This window comes from Salvia hispanica, chromosome 1, assembly GCF_029641045.1.
Source record: "Salvia hispanica isolate PSC_SH4W2 chromosome 1, Shi_PSC_v1, whole genome shotgun sequence".
In the NCBI taxonomy this organism is placed as follows: domain Eukaryota; kingdom Viridiplantae; phylum Streptophyta; class Magnoliopsida; order Lamiales; family Lamiaceae; genus Salvia; species Salvia hispanica.
This window is the reverse complement of record NC_142692.1, coordinates 66154460-66174289: the sequence shown is the minus strand read 5'-3', so window position 1 is coordinate 66174289 and position 19830 is coordinate 66154460. Positions and strand designations below refer to the sequence as shown.

General features: G+C 34.3%; 3 protein-coding genes and 1 pseudogene across 9 annotated transcripts; 2 read left to right on the top strand and 2 right to left on the bottom strand.

The window, feature by feature from the left end:
• The first annotated feature begins 391 nt into the window (after positions 1–391).
• On the top strand, positions 392–4094 carry LOC125222121 (heterogeneous nuclear ribonucleoprotein 1-like). 5 transcript variants are annotated; one of them, XR_007176476.2, is made up of 6 exons: positions 393–604; positions 686–794; positions 1174–1400; positions 1675–2869; positions 3607–3868; positions 4018–4094. XR_007176476.2 is itself a non-coding variant. In XM_048124584.2 (5 exons), the coding sequence occupies exons 3-5, from the start codon at positions 1179–1181 to the stop codon at positions 3618–3620; spliced, it is 1431 nt and encodes a 476-aa protein (XP_047980541.1). In that variant the 5' UTR covers positions 392–604; positions 686–794; positions 1167–1178; the 3' UTR covers positions 3621–4094. The 5 variants fall into 5 exon arrangements, 4 of the variants coding, with proteins under 4 accessions (XP_047980541.1, XP_047980540.1, XP_047980543.1 ...); XM_048124584.2 differs by having other exon boundaries at positions 392–604; positions 1167–1400; positions 3607–4094; XM_048124583.2 differs by having other exon boundaries at positions 3607–4094.
• Positions 4095–4307: 213 nt separating this feature from the next.
• Positions 4308–4409, bottom strand: LOC125185821 (small nucleolar RNA U3; annotated as a pseudogene).
• A 3016-nt stretch (positions 4410–7425) lies between these two features.
• On the top strand, positions 7426–10028 carry LOC125222120 (heterogeneous nuclear ribonucleoprotein 1-like). The gene is made up of 3 exons (XM_089056129.1): positions 7426–7647; positions 7950–9144; positions 9567–10028. The coding sequence occupies exons 1-3, from the start codon at positions 7426–7428 to the stop codon at positions 9578–9580; spliced, it is 1431 nt and encodes a 476-aa protein (XP_088912255.1). The 3' UTR covers positions 9581–10028.
• A 1420-nt stretch (positions 10029–11448) lies between these two features.
• LOC125222139 (uncharacterized) lies at positions 11449–14382 on the bottom strand. 3 transcript variants are annotated; one of them, XM_048124614.2, is made up of 3 exons: positions 14006–14382; positions 13619–13786; positions 11449–13005 (listed from the first exon to the last, which is right to left on the bottom strand). In XM_048124614.2, exon 3 carries the CDS (start codon positions 12978–12980, stop codon positions 11700–11702), a length of 1281 nt encoding a protein of 426 aa, XP_047980571.1. In that variant the 5' UTR covers positions 12981–13005; positions 13619–13786; positions 14006–14382; the 3' UTR covers positions 11449–11699. The 3 variants fall into 3 exon arrangements, with proteins under 3 accessions (XP_047980571.1, XP_047980572.1, XP_088912237.1); XM_048124615.2 differs by lacking the exon at positions 13619–13786 and having other exon boundaries at positions 13977–14382; XM_089056111.1 differs by lacking the exon at positions 13619–13786.
• Between the last annotated feature and the right edge of the window lie 5448 nt (positions 14383–19830).

Here is a 19830-nt window from a genome sequence, read left to right as displayed (position 1 = left end):
TAAAACCCCGTGCCGGCTAAGCAATGTGTCATCTTAGCCGGGACGGAGGGAGTACAAATTCATTAAACTTTTCATGCATCGAGCAAACCTAGACAAGATTTTTGATGCATATAAAAACTGATCAAATTTACAAAGTTTAAATAATAAAAAAGATTACAATAAATTGAAGCTATAAATACAAATGCCAAAGTTGTTATAACAAAAATACAAATTAGTGTATTAAAAAAACCAAGTGTAGAATATGAAAGCTCAACATATGCTGTAATCAGAGATGGACTGGAAATATTGCATAGAATTAGGGAGAATGCCACAAATACCCCTCTTTTTTCTCTCTTCCCTAATTTGAATAATACTAATATTTATGAATAAATAATATCTCTTCTCATCACAATTCACAACAAAGAAAAGGAATTCCATTTCTTCTGAAATTTGTTTAAAAGGAGTGGAATAACAAAGGAAAAAGAGAGGAAGAGAAGGACCTTTGAGAGAGAGAGAGAAAGGAAAGTGAGAGGATGAGCATACCTTCTGTTTTCATTCATGTGTATTCCTCTCATTAGATCTTGCTTTACCTTTGATTTCCAATCCTCCTCTTCTTCTTTCAATGGTGAGGAATTTACTGACATTGATCATTGTTGTTATTCTGTTTCTGTTGATTTCTCTGATCTCCTTCAATTCTGCGTTTCAGGTTTGCTGATATTGAATCCTATTGATGAACCGAGGATCCGATAAATCCTACTTAATATTTATTTGATCACTGTCTGCTTACCGGATTCCTGCCTGATTTTCTGGATAAGGTATGATTTTTTTATTGCTTGTTGGATGAATGAAGGATCCAATCGTTTTATTGCAAATCCTGCATTTCGTATTTGATCATCGGTATTGTTTTGTTGCCTGATTTTCTGGATAAGGTGAAATTCGTGATTGTTGGTTGGCTATATGTTTATTCTCGGATCTATTAGATTTGGATTTTGATGATCTGCAGCTGAATTGATTCATCCGTTATAGTACTTAATTCAATTTGATTCTGATAATATTTAATCTGTGATTGGATTAATGCTGAATAGGGGGATATTGCTATTCCTTTAATTATAGTCTTTTTTGTGGTTTCATGCGCTATGTTCACGTTCTGATTAAGGATTTCTTGTTTTTGATCTAATCTTCTCCAGTTTGCAGAAAAAATGGAGGTGGATCAAGGTAAGCTCTTTATCGGTGGGATTTCTTGGGACACAAATGAGGATCGTCTTAAAGAGTATTTTGAAACATATGGCGATGTTGTGGAAGCAGTGATCATGAAAGACCGAACCACAGGTCGTGCTCGTGGATTTGGCTTTGTTGTCTTTGCAGACCCTGCCGTTGCTGAGAGGGTGGTTAAGGAGAAGCACATGATTGAAGGACGAACTGTAAGTTGGTTTGGTTGCACTACATCGAGATTAGAATGCATAAGAAAATCTCAACTGTGTTGCCAATAGATAGTTGTTTGTTGAAACCAATACCTTGTTAGAGTAGAAGTTAATTTTTTTATTAAACAATGCAAGAGTTACCCGCCTTAGCTTATAGCCAGAAACAAAAGCCAAATGCTTCTTTTGCCTGTAGGTTTGCGTTCCATGATTCTTTCATGATGCGATTCACAGTTGTCTCACATTTTGATGCATTCTTTCCTTTTTTGTCCACCAGGTTGAAGCCAAGAAAGCTGTTCCAAGGGATGATCAGCACCTTGTAAATCGGAACAGTGGTAGCATGCAAGGTTCACCAGGAACTGGGCGCACTAAAAAGATATTTGTAGGAGGATTAGCATCTACAGTCACTGAGAATGATTTTAAAACTTATTTTGATCAGTTCGGTACCATAACAGACGTTGTGGTGATGTATGACCACAACACGCAGAGGCCAAGAGGTTTTGGTTTTATAACATATGATTCGGAGGACGCAGTAGATATGGTATTGCACAAAACTTTTCATGAACTCAATGGTAAAATGGTTGAGGTAAAGCGAGCGGTTCCCAAAGAGTTGTCTCCGGGGCCCAGCCGGAGCCCCCTTGTTGGTTATAACTATGGGTTCACTAGACCCAGCAATTTCCTCAATAGCTATGCCCCGGGATATAATCTTAGCTCAGTTGGAGGTTATGGAGTTAGGATGGATGGTAGATACAGTCCACTGGCTAGTGGTCGAGCTGGTTTCTCACCTTTCGGTTCTCCTGCATATGGGCTGGGTGTCAATATGGAGCAAGGTTTAAGTGGTGGCTTTGGAGGAGGCTCTAACTTCAACGGCAACCTTGGTTATGGCCGTGTTCTGAACCCTTATTTTTCCAATAACCAGAGCAGGTACAACACACCTATTGGTTACAATACAAATAACAGCAGAGGTGAATCTTTTCTAAGCTCTTCACCTAGAAGTGTTTGGGGAAACAGTGGACTTAATGCTTCTCCAAATAGTGGCGGCTCTGCTTCATACTTTGGATCTGGAAGTGGTGGTTTCGGAGTCTTTGGAAACAATGGGGCAAACTGGGGTACTTCCCCTGTTGCTGGGTCCCTCGGAGGAAACTCTTCTGGCTACAATGGTGGAAACTTTGGCTATAGAGGTGGAGATAACAGTTATGCTGCGGGAGCAGGAGGATTTGGAAGAAACACTGGAACTGGTGTAATTACAACATCTTCTTTCCCTACCTCAACTGGTGACTATGAGGGGTCCTATGGGGACTTTTACCGTAGTGGTTCTGTATATGGTGACCCAACTTGGCAAACTACATCTTCTGAGCTCGATAATTCTAATTCGTATGGTTATGGGCTTGGAGATTCAGTAGATGTTGCTGCTAAAGATTCTGAGGATTATGTGGTCGGCTATGACCTTCCAAATAGGCAATCCAGTAGAGGTAATATTTCTTTGATTCTTATCTAAAGCCGCAACCCTCTTCATCTCCTTATACTTGAGTTCCTTACCTTACGTTAATTTTGTGGATGGACGATTTTAAACCTGATCAATCATTATTACTTTTTGATGCATATATTATCCTTTTTGCTGTGATTGCAAGGAATGAAACTCATATACTGATATTTTCTTTTCTTTCCACTTTATCTAGCACTCTGGAATTACAAAAACATTGTGTGAAACTTGGTGTTAAATTTTTCTGGCATTGATTTACTTGTTGATGCATCCGAATTGAAAACTAGAAGCCAAGTTGCGAATTCTTATTGAAGCCATCTATGGACCAATCCTTATTTTTTAGCACTTTTTCGTTCATTTGATTGCATTCACTTCAGGTTGCTTTTACTGTTGGGTTCATTTAATTGCATTGTTAATCCACTTTTCTGAGGTTGCTTCGGTCGTCATAATTTGCTCCAACTGAAATCTCTCACTGCATAAATAACTAACTAGCGATAGAAACAACATGAATGTTACGTGTAAAGTTTCTGAGTGCAAAACATGTACCATTGCAATGTACTAAAGTTAACAAAAGACGTAGAAAGCTCTTGCTTATGACTTATGGTGTTTGATATTTACCCTGAGAAACACTGATTGCTTAGATACTTAAATGAACTTAGACAAGGAGTGATCAAATTATGTTCAATGATTTTGAGCTTTGAGCTAATCTTTTCTCCATTTCTTCAGGCATTGCTGCGTAGGAAACTTCAGTTGTATGAAGATAATGTAGGAGATGGTATTTTTGAGAAGCTGTGGGCTGTGTACGTATCCATCATATATATATACGTAAAGATATATATCTCATGTCATTACAGAGAGCTAACAGGGATGTCGGGTTGAAGCATATTTTATGAAGCCTTCTGAATATACAAGGATCAAAATTTTTGGTGGAGATGTACATCAGATTGCGGCGGAGGGTCCATACAAGCTTTGATTTCTTGCTGGAAAGGTAGAGAGTTTTTTCATTATTATTATTATTATTATTATTATTATTATTATTATTATTATTATTATTTTTTCTTTAGTTTTGTACTCATTTTTCCCCTGTTTTTTAGCTCCAGTGTTTGGCTGAAATTTTCCTTATTTTTTTCGTCTCAGATTGTATGTGTGATTGGTAGATGTGTCAAAACTCTTATTGTAATGCCAAATACTATGTTGGAAGGTTTTAGGTTGTATTATTACTCCACTAGGAAGATACTTCAAAAATGGAGCAGAGTAAGATCCAAATACAATGGATTCATATTCTTTTTCACACAAACCACATTCACTTCCTTATTTTACTTGCACTATTAGTCTTCAATCATGCACTGCACACCTCAAATAAACGCGTGCCCCCTAAGAACGATCATCTACCAGCATCCACCGGTATCCTTACCACTAGCCAAGAGAACCTGATGTTTCATCCACCAGACGTGGGTTTTCTGTCTTCTTAGAAATCAAGGATATAGAGGTACGAGCCTATAGAACAGATCATGTTCAAGTAAGGTTGTGATTGCTTCACAAAGCCACAAGAAATCGATGGGTGTGATTGTTTTCATCTTATAGAAGTTAGTGAGTTGATTACCAAATTTAGGTCTAAGGAAAAGTGACAAGTAGTGAAGATAATTAAAAAAAGAAGTCAAAGATTTGATCTAGTAGTCATGTGTGTCAGTGTGTGTATCTTATACTACTTCATACCAAAAGAAGTAAATAAAACAATGATTGACATATAATATCATATGTATGTTTGCACATATAATTATTTCCATCTTAAGTGGCCACAATTTGCAGGTAAGAAAATCACATATGCCTAGAATATATATGAATGAATAGAGCAACAAATGTATGTATGAGTTTGATCTGAGAAAAAATTAGTCAAAGAAGCTTCAAGAGCTGCACCTCCATAATTAAAGACTCCTTGGCATGAGATAGCATGCTTCAACGACGACGACGACCAAACTGCAACAAAATAACAACAATGAAAGACTACATGATGAATCATAAATTAAGAAAATATGTAGTAAAGCTTCAGTAGTATATCTATCTACTAAACGGGGTTTCTGGATACAGAGGTACGAGCCTATAGAACAGATCGTGTTCGAGTAAGATCGGGGCTACTACACACTTCAGCCAAATTTATTGAGTAAGAACTCAATGTGGGATAGAAAGAGTCACAGTTTTAATTGTGTTGGGTGTGATTTTGAAATGGGTTTGGTTAATTAGGGATGGTGGTGGGCTATTAGATATAAATGAATGATTAGTAACAGTTGGAAGTTTGAACTGTTCCATGATAGTGGTGGTTTCAGCTGGCATCATGGAACATGCTAATATTAATTAGCCACTGCCAGCTAAATTTCTTTAATTTATCATTATTATTATTTTATAATAATGATCTCAATTAACTACTGTGGTAATTTGATCAATATTTTAATATGCTACTCCAGCTGAAAGATTTCGACACATCTTTGTGGGATTATGGAGCACTTTTATTATTTTTAGTTAAAATATTAATAATTCAAATCTATGTATATTCTTGATGAGATTATTTTACTTCATATTCACCAACTCTACCAACAAAATCACCCAATGTCAATCTCAAGTTATATTTGAGGATGAACCCTATTTTAGTTAAAGGATTGTTTCTTCTTTTATAAGAATGATGGAGAAAGATTGGAAGTGTTTTAATTATTGTGACTTTTATTTATTTATATCTTCTATAAATAGGAGTTTTTTTTTTTATGTTGGGATTTTTATATGAAAATTTATGATTTGAGTGTCTCTATTCGTGTGCATTTGTTTTCAATTATTATTATTTTTTTTAAAAGAAAAACGGGTGTAATTATTCAATTACTTCATGATCGTAGTGGTGATTTATACTTTCAATTTAAGGAAAACGTCTTACTAACTAAAATACGCTTAATCTCGTCTATGCATGAGTTACCTCTTTGGTTTGTCACTATTTGGACATTTATATCATTTTAATTGAATAGTCTGCGTAGTACCCTTTTTTTATTATATACAAGTAACATTTTGATTGGAGTTCAACAAAAAAGAAAACTTCTATCTTCGGTAATAATTTCCATGGTCCACATGGCAATGGCCAAATATAGGTCCCAAGGAAGAAAATAGAAACCAATTGACTCACCATTTTTTTATCACCTATTTATTACTAGTACTATTTTATTAGTACATATACATTTATTAAACTGTGGAATAAAACAATAAATATCTCACAAATTATCACGATTAAAATTACTCCTCTTCAAGAGAGGGAGAGAAACATTAATTAGTATCAAGATTAAACCTATAACATCATTAAGTTTGAATAGCCATTCATCATATTAAAGAGGTTAGCTGATATTCAATATTTAATGCACAATATAGCACTGTAAATTACTTGAAAACAATTAGTTAGGTTCCAAAGTTTATACCAAAACCAATCAAATCTTTGGTGCATCTTTTTAATGTGACTTTTAATTTATTTTTTTACTATCTTTTAAAATATTTAAAAGACAAGTTATAAATAAAACAAATGTAAAAGTTGTTATAACAAAATTAGTATTAATGAATAAAATGATAGCTCAACATATGCTGTCATCAAAGATGGACTGAAAATATTGCATAGAATTAGGGAGAATGCCATAAACACCCCTCTTTTTTCTCTCTTCCCTAATTTGAATAATAAATTTATGAATGAATAAAATCTCTTCTCATCACAAATTCACAACAAAGCAAAGAAATTCCATTTCTTCAGAATTTGGTTTAAAAGGAGTGGAATAACCAAGGAAAAAGAAAGGAAGGGAAGGACCTTTGAGAGAGAGAGAGAAAGGAAAGTGAGAGGATGAGCATACCTTCTGTTTTCATTTATGTGTATTCCTCTCATTAGATCTTGCTTTACCTTTGATTTCCAATCCTTTTCTTCTTCTTCTTCTTTCAATGGTGAGGAATTTACTGACATTGATCATTGTTGTTATTCTGTTTCTGTTGATTTCTCTCTGATCTCCTTCAATTCTGCGTTTCAGGTTTGCTGATATTGAATCCTATTGATGAACCGAGGATCCGATAAATCCTACTTAATATTTATTTGATCACTGTCTGCTTACCGGATTCCTGCCTGATTTTCTGGATAAGGTATGATTTTTTTTATTGATTGTTGGATGAATGAAGGATCCAATCGTTTTATTGCAAATCCTGCATTTTGTATTTGATCACCGGTTTTGTTTTGTTGCCTGATTTTCTGGATAAGGTGAAATAAAATTTGTGATTGTTGGTTGGCTATATGTTTATTCTCGGATCTATTAGATTTGGATTTGATGATCAGCTTCAATTGATTTGCGTTTTATATTGAACTCAATTTGATTCTGATAATATTTAATTTGTGATTGGATTAATGCTGAATGGGCAGATATTGCTATTCTTTTAATTTAATTATAGTTTTTTTTTTTCTGTGGTTATTTCTCCTTTCATGCGCTATGTTTGATTGAGGATTTCTTATTTTTGATCTAATCGTCTCCAGCTGCAGAAAAGATGGAGGTGGATCAAGGTAAGCTATTTATAGGTGGGATTTCTTGGGACACGAATGAGGATCGTCTTAAAGAGTATTTTGAAACATATGGAGAGGTTGTGGAGGCAGTGATCATGAGAGACCGAACCACAGGTCGTGCTCGTGGATTTGGCTTCATTGTCTATGCAGACCCTGCCGTTGCTGAGAGGGTGGTTAAGGAGAAGCACATGATTGATGGACGAACTGTAAGTTGGTTTGGTTGCACTGCATTGAGATTAGAACGCTTTAGAAAAACTTAACTGTGTTGCCTAAAGATAGCTGTTTGTTGAAACCAATGCCTTGTTACAGTAGATGTTAAGTTTTTTATTATCAATTTTCACTACCTTATATACAATGCAAAAGTTATCTGCTTTATCTTATAGCCAGAAACGGAAGCCAGATGCTTCTTTTGCCTGTAGGTTTGTTTTGTGTTTCATGATTCTTCTGATGATGCGATTTGCAGTTGTCTCACATTTTGATGCATGCCTTCCTTTTTCTTGTCCACCAGGTTGAAGCCAAGAAAGCTGTTCCAAGGGATGATCAGCACCTTATAAATCGGAACAGTGGCAGCATGCAAGGTTCACCAGGAACTGGACGCACTAAAAAGATATTTGTAGGAGGATTAGCATCTACAGTCACTGAGAATGATTTTAAAACTTATTTTGATCAGTTTGGAACTATAACAGACGTCGTGGTGATGTACGACCACAACACGCAGAGGCCAAGAGGCTTTGGTTTTATAACATATGATTCGGAAGACGCAGTAGATATGGTATTGCACAAAACTTTTCATGAACTCAATGGTAAAATGGTTGAGGTAAAGCGAGCGGTTCCCAAAGAGTTGTCTCCGGGGCCCAGCCGGAGCCCCCTTGTTGGTTATAACTATGGGTTCACTAGACCCAGCAATTTCCTCAATAGCTATGCCCCGGGATATAATCTTAGCTCAGTTGGAGGTTATGGAGTTAGGATGGATGGTAGATACAGTCCACTGGCTAGTGGTCGAGCTGGTTTCTCACCTTTCGGTTCTCCTGCATATGGGCTGGGTGTCAATATGGAGCAAGGTTTAAGTGGTGGCTTTGGAGGAGGCTCTAACTTCAACGGCAACCTTGGTTATGGCCGTGTTCTGAACCCTTATTTTTCCAATAACCAGAGCAGGTACAACACACCTATTGGTTACAATACAAATAACAGCAGAGGTGAATCTTTTCTAAGCTCTTCACCTAGAAGTGTTTGGGGAAACAGTGGACTTAATGCTTCTCCAAATAGTGGCGGCTCTGCTTCATACTTTGGATCTGGAAGTGGTGGTTTCGGAGTCTTTGGAAACAATGGGGCAAACTGGGGTACTTCCCCTGTTGCTGGGTCCCTCGGAGGAAACTCTTCTGGCTACAATGGTGGAAACTTTGGCTATAGAGGTGGAGATAACAGTTATGCTGCGGGAGCAGGAGGATTTGGAAGAAACACTGGAACTGGTGTAATTACAACATCTTCTTTCCCTACCTCAACTGGTGACTATGAGGGGTCCTATGGGGACTTTTACCGTAGTGGTTCTGTATATGGTGACCCAACTTGGCAAACTGCATCTTCTGAGCTTGATAATTCTAATTCGTATGGTTATGGGCTTGGAGACTCAGAAGATGTTGCTGCTAAAGATTCTGAGGATTATGTGGTCGGCTATGACCTTCCAAATAGGCAATCCAGTAGAGGTAATATTTCTTTGATTCTTATCTAAAGCTGCAACTCTCTTTATCTCCTTATACATGTGGATGGACGATTTTGAACCTGATCAATCATTATTATTTTAGTCTACTTGTTAATCTACTTGTTAATTTTTTGTACCATTTCTGGCTGCTTTTATTGTCAACCCTCATTTAATTGCAGTTGTTAATCTACTTGTCTGAGGTTGCTTCGGTTGTCATAATTTGTAATCTACTTGAAATCTCTCAGTCTCACTGCATAAATAAGTACTAGTAACTAATTAGCAATAGAAGCAACATGAATGTTATGTGTGAAGTTTTCTAGTGCAAAGCATGTACCATTTTAATGTTCCGAAGAAAGCTCTCTCTCTTGACTTATGGTGTTGTTCAATGATTTAGGCGTTGAGCTAATCTTTTCTCCATTTCTTCAGGGATTGCTGCGTAGGTAACTTCAGTGGTATGAAGATAATGTAGGAGATGATATTTTTGAGAAGTTGTGGGTTGTGTACGAATCCGTGACAGATATATACATAAAGATATATATCTCATGTCATTACAGAGAGCTAACAGGGATGTCGTTTGAAATTATAAGGATCGACATTTTGGTGGAGATGTACATCAGATTGCGGGAGGAGGATCCATACAAGCTTTGATTTCTTTCTGGAAAGGTAGAGAGTTTTTTATACTCCTATTTTATTTCTTTTTCTTTATTTTTGTACTCATTTTTCCCCCTGTTTTTTGGCTCTAATGACTGGCTGAAAATTTTCTTATTTTTGTCTGGGATTTGTATTCGTCTCAGATTGTATGTGTGATTGCTAGAGTGATATATAAAAGAGGGAGTTTAATCCTCTTAAGTTTCCCTTCCAATAAAAATACAGATATGCTTATATTTATTTTACTGTTTCATTATTACTACATGTCTCATTGTTGGTTTTTACTTCATGGATTTTTTCATCTTTAGAATATACAGTGTGTTTAAAAGAGGGTGTTTGGCTAACCTTATTTTAGGACAGCTTATCAGCTTCATAGCTTTTACTACTTACTTCGTTTCATGGTAGTTGAGTCGTATTCCTTTCGGATTGTCCAACATAGTTGAATTGGCAAAAACTTACATTCAAACACACATTTTTTTAAAAATTTTGATGTTGATAAAACTAAGGTGGGGCGGAGGGTTCTTTTTATGCAATTAATTGAATTATTTACCTACTTTTGCGGCTACGAATATAGTCAATTAATTCCCCATTCACACCCTATAAATAAATGCATTAATTCCCATTCACATCTACGCGTCCCCACAAAATTATTATTTTTATTTAGTTTTGGGATGTTCCAAATATATAATCCAATTTTGGAATTGGAATCGTATTAAAGTATTGTTTTACTCGAATATGTATTAGTGTTTCTGAAAATGATGTGTGGGGTAGTATATAAAGACAAATAGGACGACTTTAATATATTTCTATTAAAATTTAAATGTATTCTCTTCATTTTGTGAAATTTGAAATGACTATTTTATGAGACTTGATGGAGTATTTTCGTTTCTCAACATATTTTATTCGACAATATTTTTCCTATACAAATGTAAACCTAAAAATGGGACATTTTTCCATATAGTACATTATTCGACACGTGCTAGAATTAACGCATAAAAACAGCATTTTTAATTCAATCAAAAGTTGAATAATTGGTCATGATATGATCAAAACAATTAATTATTTTCAAATAAGTTAAAGATATTTTTATTTTTAATAAAGGCAATAAAGTCGTTTCACATCTTACCTAATACCTATTCATATATTTATCGTGATTTAAATAATCTATCAAACAATGAAAATAAAATTTATCTTGATTCTAATCATGGTTTTTTTTATCTTGTCATATCTTGACATGGCTTTTAAACATAGTGTGAGAGTGAGAACTAACCGGATATGCATATTTACACAATTCATGTAAGCAACATTATTGGATACCCATTTATTTTTTCTTGTTTTTCCTTCTTGAATAAAATATTGGGACAACAGATAATATTGTTAAATGAATCTTTCTATTAAAACATGGATTATTTTGGTTTTGTGGAATAAAGTTCACAATTAGTGGGCCAACAACAACTATGCTTCATATTTTTAAGTTGAGATAGTAGAGTTCTTTACACTTTTTAAAACTATCATCCATGAGTAAGCAACTATGCAGCAAAATGGGATTAGAGTTGAAATCTTGCAAGATGCAATCATATGACCAAATAATGTAACCCAAAATACACAAAACTTGATCAATTATGATACTATAATAGTAAGATGATGAACATATTATGGCTGCAAAAAACAGTTGAAAATAGACTAATAGGGAGTGGTGGTGTCTCAAATGTACATCACAATTAACTCAGATGACACAAGACTCATACAACATACAAGTCAGTAGTATCCCTTTTTATAATCTCTAATACATAGCCAGATAAAGTCCCAAACACCAGGTTACATTACATTTAAAATGCTACTACTAGCATTAGTCTCCATTCTAATCACTAAACTCACCTTGTGTATCTTGGGAGAGCCTCAGCAGCATGCTCAGAAGAAAGCTCTGCTTCCATAAAACACACGAGAGCCCGAGTTCTTCGATCCTGGAGTCTTCTGCTCAGAGCTCGTTGAATTCTCCGAGCTGGTCGGCCCGTTCTCAAAGTCCATCGGAAGCTTCATCTTGGCCAAGGATTCAGTGAACTGCTGCATGCTCTTCATGTACATATCCACTATGTCCTGCTGAACCACCTTCGGCTCCGGCACTGTCACAACCGGTTTTGCAGGCGTATCACTCGACACCGCACCTGAAGCATTACTGTCGCTGTTTGCAGTTTTTTCCTTGGATTTGTCTTTAGGAGGTGAAACGAGTTCCTCGCCCTGAGATTTTGAATCTTTCGGAGTCTCACAAGACTGAAAACTCACGGGAGCTGACGCAGACGAACCTCCATCCGTTGATGCACAGCTCAGAGGAGAATCAACCTTTGGCAAAGGTTTCGAGCTCACAGTTCCCACCGAGAAACTCTCTCCATGCTGAACCTCAGCCTCGGAGCTCACCTGATTTTCAGTATCGGAACTGACCAAGCTGCCTGAACTCGGTGAGTCCATGTTGCTACATGGCATCCCAAAATATTCCTCGACCATCTGGTGATTCTCGTTTGCGACATTAGGGTCAGGGAACTCAATCTTGTCCATGTCATCAGGAACAGACTTGGCAGATTCAGTGTCCTTGGTCACTGAATCACTCTCCGCAGACGTGAGCGGTGCCGGGATTGGAATGACCTCAGGCGGCACTCCATCATACGACACGGACAGCTGAACGAATCCCGCAGGTGAGTGGAAGAGATCGGTTGAGGAAAGGGAGAACTCCTTTTCCAACTTACCATTGTTGAGGAGGACTTCAGATATAGGCACCAAAGCAAACCCGAGAAGCTGATCTTCAAGATAATTCTTCACCCTGCTTAGCATCCATATCTCACATTTAAGGGAGGAATCAACTTTGCGAACGTTGAGAATGAGATTCTCATTGAAAACAGGGTTTGCCCCACCACCATTGATGATCTTGGTGGAGACTGTCTTCTCGGGATCACTAGTCACACAGAGCTTAGCATAGACGTCTTGTTTTTGATAGATGCATATGTTGTGGATATCCCGAGCTTGGTGTATGTACACCTTCAGAGCTCCGAGAAACTCCTCCACGTTACCAACTTCACTTCCATTCCTCTGGGAATTGATCTCCCTTGTGAAGAGGCTCGACTTTTCTGTCATATGCTGCTTCTCAGACTCCAGGAAAGAGCTCTTGAGGGGTGAAACAACCGATTGAGGGGAGTCCATGAGTACGGTTCAAGCAAAAAAAAACCTGTGCAGAAGATGTCGTTATATACCGCATTAGCTATTGGCAACATATATGCTATTGTCGTCGAACAAGTTCAAGTTAATCAATCCATTCAAGTAAATGACAGTTTAGCTTAAATTATTTATACATATCCGTCCTATTACTGGCGATTATTACGTTGAATCGTACTTCTTTTAAGCTAAAAGCAGATCAGTAAGCCCTTCTTCCAACTCTTCACAAGTATTCAAGCAACAAGTTAAACATAACATCCAAGAAAGAAACAACAAAATATAGCAAAGAACAATAAAAACATAAAAGGCACACGCCAAGAATATAACGTTAAATAAGCAAAACAGCCCTAAATCGAAGCACTAACCTGAAAATGCAGCTAATTCAAACAGATCTAACAAAGCCAGAGCTCAAGAAACGACGTATTCGAAAACAAAAAGAGCTTAACAAGCCTATGGTCATATCTTAAACAACGAAATTGAGGCCCATATATAACGAGCACTATGATATTTGGTGAGAACACCCATAATTCAGGTAGAACAGTGTTGAATCTCTAACTAGGAAAAGCAAGAGGCAACACACAAGCTACAAAAGCGTAAGAAGAAGTCATATGAACATCTAAACTAACCAGTGAAGTGATGAAAAATCACACTAAAATCCGAAAACCTTGCACCAAATCAAACTAGGCCACAGGTAAAACTCATCAATCAGATGCAAAAGGAGCAGGAAATCAACAGATGTATTTCCCCCAAAATCTTCCAAACCATGTTGGACTCAAAAGGCAAACACCCAAATCCTAAAAATAGACGAAATTCACCAACAAAGTCATAAATTGAATTTCACCGAATACCAATAAAGCTAACATCTTTAAAGAAAAACATATCCTAAAAAGATATGAAAATATCAACTTCAACAAAAGAATCAAGAAAAAGCAAGAAATGAAAATGGAAAGCAGGAAAGAAATAAAGCAAAAGGGATAGAGATACATGAATTAGTAATGATCTCAAGCTCTTGCCTTTAATCGATTTTTTCTGCAGAATCTGAGGCTAAAATCCAAAGATAAAAAGGACCCTTTTGGGGAAACGGTGGTGAGGCGTGGGAGAGTGGAAAGGGGGAATAAGAAGATTGGATTACGGGATTGAAGCCTGTCGGAAAATCCTCTGTCGTTGGAATACAATATATAAGTTGAATTGGAAGAATTGTTTTTTATTTTGAGATTGAGCTTGAATATTTTGGGAAGTGAATTGGGGGGATTGAATAGTGAGGCGATAAGGAAACGTGAGCCAATGAAAAGAGGTTTGAGTGGAACGCACAGTTGGACGACGGACACCGGAGCGTGGGAAGCACGTGCAGCCGCACTTCCATTTTGTTGAAAAACTTGTACTACCGCCTTTTTTCCTTGTCGGTATAATCCTACGCTTACGGATTGCGACTATTCATATTTCGGTTATACTCCCTCCACCTAGATAACTTGGGACACTTTGACCCGGCACAGGTTTTAAGAAATCTAATGGAAAGTGAGTTAGAAAATTTTAAAGTATTAATTTTATAATAAAATGTGAGTATGAGGTCCACTATCAAAAATGGTAAAAGTGAAGTGGGACAACTTATGTGAGACGGTCCAAAATAGAATATTAAGTCGAATATCTGAGACGGAGGGAGTATTGAATAATCATCATGAGAATTGAAACTCTTCCTCTTAACTTTTTTTTAAATTTTTTTTTTTTTGTGAAATCAAATTTCTCATTATTGATTGTGTTTAAAACTTAAAAAGAGTTATTTTTTCGACTTAACATAATTCCACGCTTCAGCTCCAAATGAAACATTATGAAATTTTCAACATACGAGTGTAGAGATTTGAACCTGAGACTTTAAACTCAGTTTGAAGATTGGCTTATTTGTGTGTGAAGTGGCACAAATGAGAAGTATTATGGTTTGTGTTAGTTATGTACAATATCTAGTTGGTGTGTATGATAATTTGGTTAAAAATCTATCTTATCTTTAATTGATCTTTGGTGGAAAAAATAGAATATTATGTTAGTATTATATCGATTAAATTAACTTCAATAATATATCTACTCAAGTAGAGAGTGAGAAAGATGCATGGAAGACATCTATTTTGGTTTGAACTTCCAAAGCGGCTAGTCTCACCTACCAAATGATGCTAAAACATAAGCTTCAAGATGAAATTCTTCGAATCACAAAATTGATAATGGGCCGTTCACTAAGATTAACATCTGTATCAAACAAAAGGTAAAACTCGTATAAAAGCTCTTAACTTGTTATAGTATATCTACCGAACGTTTTCTAAGTATACATAGTTGATCGAGTTTAGGACTTTTGAACCGTAGCTAGCTCCGAAGAGCATAGTCCGATTTCTACAATTTCCGTGCCAATATTTTTGAATATGAAAAATAAACTGGTTATAAATTTGCAAATTTGAATTCAACACTAAAACCAAAAATCGTTAAATACGTTGTTATATTTCGCTTGGAGAGATAATGGTTCATTTCAAACTAAAATCATATATTCTTGAATCAATGACACTCATGCCACTTCTTTCTTATTCTAATCTCCCAAATAAATATTGTCACCTTCTCAAATTAAAAATAGGGCTATTAATATTCATAGTAGTATAATTTAAAAATGAGAGACAACTCCATGCATCTCACGGGAGGCGCACTAATATTGCTAAAATAGATCAAAGACTGATATTTTAATTAAGTTAACTCATTTATAAAAATATTTTGAAAATTATCAAACACTCCATGTGTTAATGCGACACACTCACCTTCACCCCATTTAGACATCAACAGTATTAATAATTGTAATTGATTTGCACAGTAGTACAATATATATTTTTCAATATTTTCAAAAAATTGTGAAAAAAAAAATTGAACTGTTTTTTTTTTTTGGAGCACCCAATTCTCAATCAATGCAACTGCTCACTACTCTCAATCATATTTTAATATTTAAATCCAAATATAGACGACAAATTATAACTATCTTTCTCGTTAGTATTTATTTGCCTTTTTCTTTTATCTCGAAATCGATTGTCCATTTGAAGCTTACATAGAACATGTGAGGTATGCAACTTTTGCTGCAACAATCATTTCTTGGAGGAAAAAAATTAAAGTATTAATTTAAAATATTGGAAAGCTGAAAGACCTCATAATTTTATTGAAAGAAAGTACATTGAATTTGAAGTTATATTAGAAATTAGTACTCCTACTTTTTATGCAAAATTATGAAGCTACAATAGATCACTTTTTTGAGCCATTTTGAAATTAAAGATAAATTGTACTTTCAAGAAAAGATAAAGTGCACACTATAAGAAATTTATGTAAATCCTAGTAATTAACAAAATAGTGGTGGTAGTTAATCGTGCTTCTATTCCCTATGTATAATAAGTAACAAAAGATTATGATTACTATTTGAATATATTTGGATGAATGTGATGATGTAGCTATCTATTTTCCAAAAATCATGATGCCCAAATAACTAAGTTATAATTCCTAATATTAAAATACACTTGTCCCTATGTGTTGCTAACGCCTGTTGTAAAGTGCACGCATGGCTTCCATATTTCTATAAAGTTTGATAATATTGTCAGAAAATTCCTACTTTTTAATGCCAAATATCCCACTAACTCCCTAAATTAAGAACTTTTAATAATTTATGTAAATCACAATAATGGGGTTCTATAACGACCTTTTTGGTCCCAATCAACATCCTTTTTAGTAGGATCATATTTTGTACAAATTTCAAAATATTATTGCGATGTCACCAATCACAACTTAATCCTATTTGTCAACAAAGATGAACTTTTAATATTTTATTTGTCAACTATGACTTTGAATTTTGATACATATTTCATTTTCTTTGATGGGCCTAGAATGTTCTCGGTTTGTTTCCCCTTTCCCTTTATTTTAATTTCGTAACTTAGTAAACATAAATTCATTATCAAGTAGAGCTAGTGATATTTAATGAATATAAAATGTAATTATTGGTTGTTACTTGTTGCTGACAAATAATTTCCCATTTCAGTTAGGTCCTTGTAAAATACTATGCTTTTAGATGAGCATTAGTATTATTTTGGGTTAATTAATTAATAAAATTTTGAAGACATAATCTCATAATTGAATCACAAATTGATTGTCTTTCTGTCTTATCTGCCCACAAAAGCCACAACGGTCACTTTGTCGAAGAAAATAATTTGAGTGATTAGTGGCCAATCTTGTTTAAAGTTTAAACTATCTTAAATTATTTAAATATAGTCAGCAAATTTTGACTCGTCGACTTCGTGGCTACTATGCCCAAATAACATCAAATTTTTATACTATTAATTAAAGAAACGAGCATTTTCTAGAACAATATATATATAAAATATTATAAGGATAAAAATCATTGACTTTTCTAGTTGAAGTGTCTTTCGACTCTTTCCCAACCACACATTTTTACTTTGGTTTCATTATAGTTATTGTTTGAAGGAGTCATTATATTTACCCAAATAAGAAAATGTTTAATCAATTTATAGGTTTCACACAACTTTTAATTGAAATGAGCAATTACATTTGACATTTTGCAGTTAATACTTCCCCAATTTTCAACAATGAAACTATATTTGTTTGATTATATCAGAGTGAACTTTGATGAATGATTTGAAATGCTTAAGTTGAAAAATATAAATAAATTATTTAAAAGATTGTGTTACGATTGCAGTGACATAATATTTTTGGTTATTGAATACTGAGGTACACAGTATATCAATATAAAAATTTGATTTGTTGTTAAAAAAATTGAGCATCTTTATTAGTGACTAGTATTATATTTAATCTTAGATTTGTATAGAATTTAGAAAATAATGGATATAAATTAATGGAAATTTTATTTTTATTTTTGTCAATATGCACATGCTTATAGTAAGTTAAAGGAGTATTACTTTTAATTTGATCGAATTGGTTACTGGGGAATCAGAAGAATCCAATAAATTCATATGTTAGATATAATAAAACTAGATAAACATAAGTAGTAATGAATGCAAGAGAAAGATATACTACATAGCTTATGTGCAGGGGCGGATCCGAGCGGATCCGAGGTGGGAGGCGTCGACTGCCTCTTCCATGAGATTAATTTTCTATTTTTAGGACATAAAATTTTCATGTTAGCCTTTCTGTTTGTCTTCGACTTCGCTCCAAAGATAAAAAAAATAATCATATCTGTTTGTTCTATTTTCAAATCTTAGATCTACCATTGTTCATATGAGTATCACTTTTGTTTGATGCACATTTTCTATATAACTTCGTGTAATGAATGAGTTTATCAAAATTTTAAATTCAAATATAAAACCACATGATGCATAACCAGCTGTGTTGTGTACACAAGTGAGAATAGGTATGTTGGAGCAAAGTAGAGCATAATGCATTTTATGAGAGGCATTTCTTTCTACCTTTTGATAGCTTAATTAATCACGCCCACACATCATGCCCATTCCATTTCACTTTGAGTTCATCCACAATTTCATTCCTTAAATCATTATATTTGTTCCGTCCTTTTGAAATATATAAACTTTTAAGAAATTATAAGTTTTAATGTATACTTGGTAAATTTTAAAAAATATACAATTATATCATAACGATGATATTTTTCTTAATTGTCCCATAGCAAAAAATACCATCATGTTCTGTTTTTGAATTTATCAACGTAATGCGTACATATATAAAAATTAAATACATAATTGACTAAATATATTAAATGATATTGCTTAAATAGTCGAATGTTTTGTTCGAATGATATTTGCCAAAATCATATTCCTACATCCCATAAAATGGAAACTCTTTCCATTTTCGTCAATCCCGTGAAAATAGCACACTTCTATTTTTGGTAGCTCATTTCCCTTTAATGAGACGAGCTTCATTCTCTACTAATAATACTTAAAATACTTTTTTTTCTACGTTTCTCTTATTTACCAATTATGCATTAAAATCGTATTATCATCCCAAAATTTTATTTTTTTATGCACGGATGAAGTACATAATACGGAGTATCACTTCAATCATAGACTATGAGAGAATTGAAAAAAATGTAAAACTTATCTTTGAAATTTGCAAGATAAACCATAATTTGCCAAACTTTAGTATTTTTGACAATTTGCCCTAAAAATGATTAAAATACTATTAATGGGAATGGGACCAATTTTTGAAAGTTTTTTTTTTCAAATAGATTTCAAAATTTGTGTTTAATAAAATGATTTGGTTTTAGAAATGATAAAAAAAAAAGTTTTATTAAATAAATAAGACTAATTTTAATTGATGAATAAGATTTAAAAACAGAAATAGTAAATTTTTATAGATGGCAAGGATATATCTTTTGCTATCATTACAGTAAATTTTGTCATTTGCCGTAAGTTAAACTTATAAGTAGTACACTGATACCATCTCCATCAATACTCCAAAAATGAGTTTTGATATATAAATTTTCTTCAACCATACACCAAACTCAAACCTATTTTTGGTATTTTTTGTGAATCAACACCAAATATTGTGTTACTGCAAAAATTTTGTGAGATAAAAACTCAAAAATGGTGTAAATTTTGAATTTTATGTAAATGGTTGAAGTAAAATTATTTTTTAGTGTGACGTATGCTCAAAAATAAGTTTGAGTTTGATGTAAATGATTGAAAATGGTCTAGACACATGCTGAATTCTTGAATAAAAATATCTATACTATAGTAGATTGTTATGGTACCAAAATCTTCTTATACAGTAGTATTTACATTTTATACTGTATCAAAAATTATTATACACCAAAATTTTTAATATATTTAGTATTTTTTGGGTT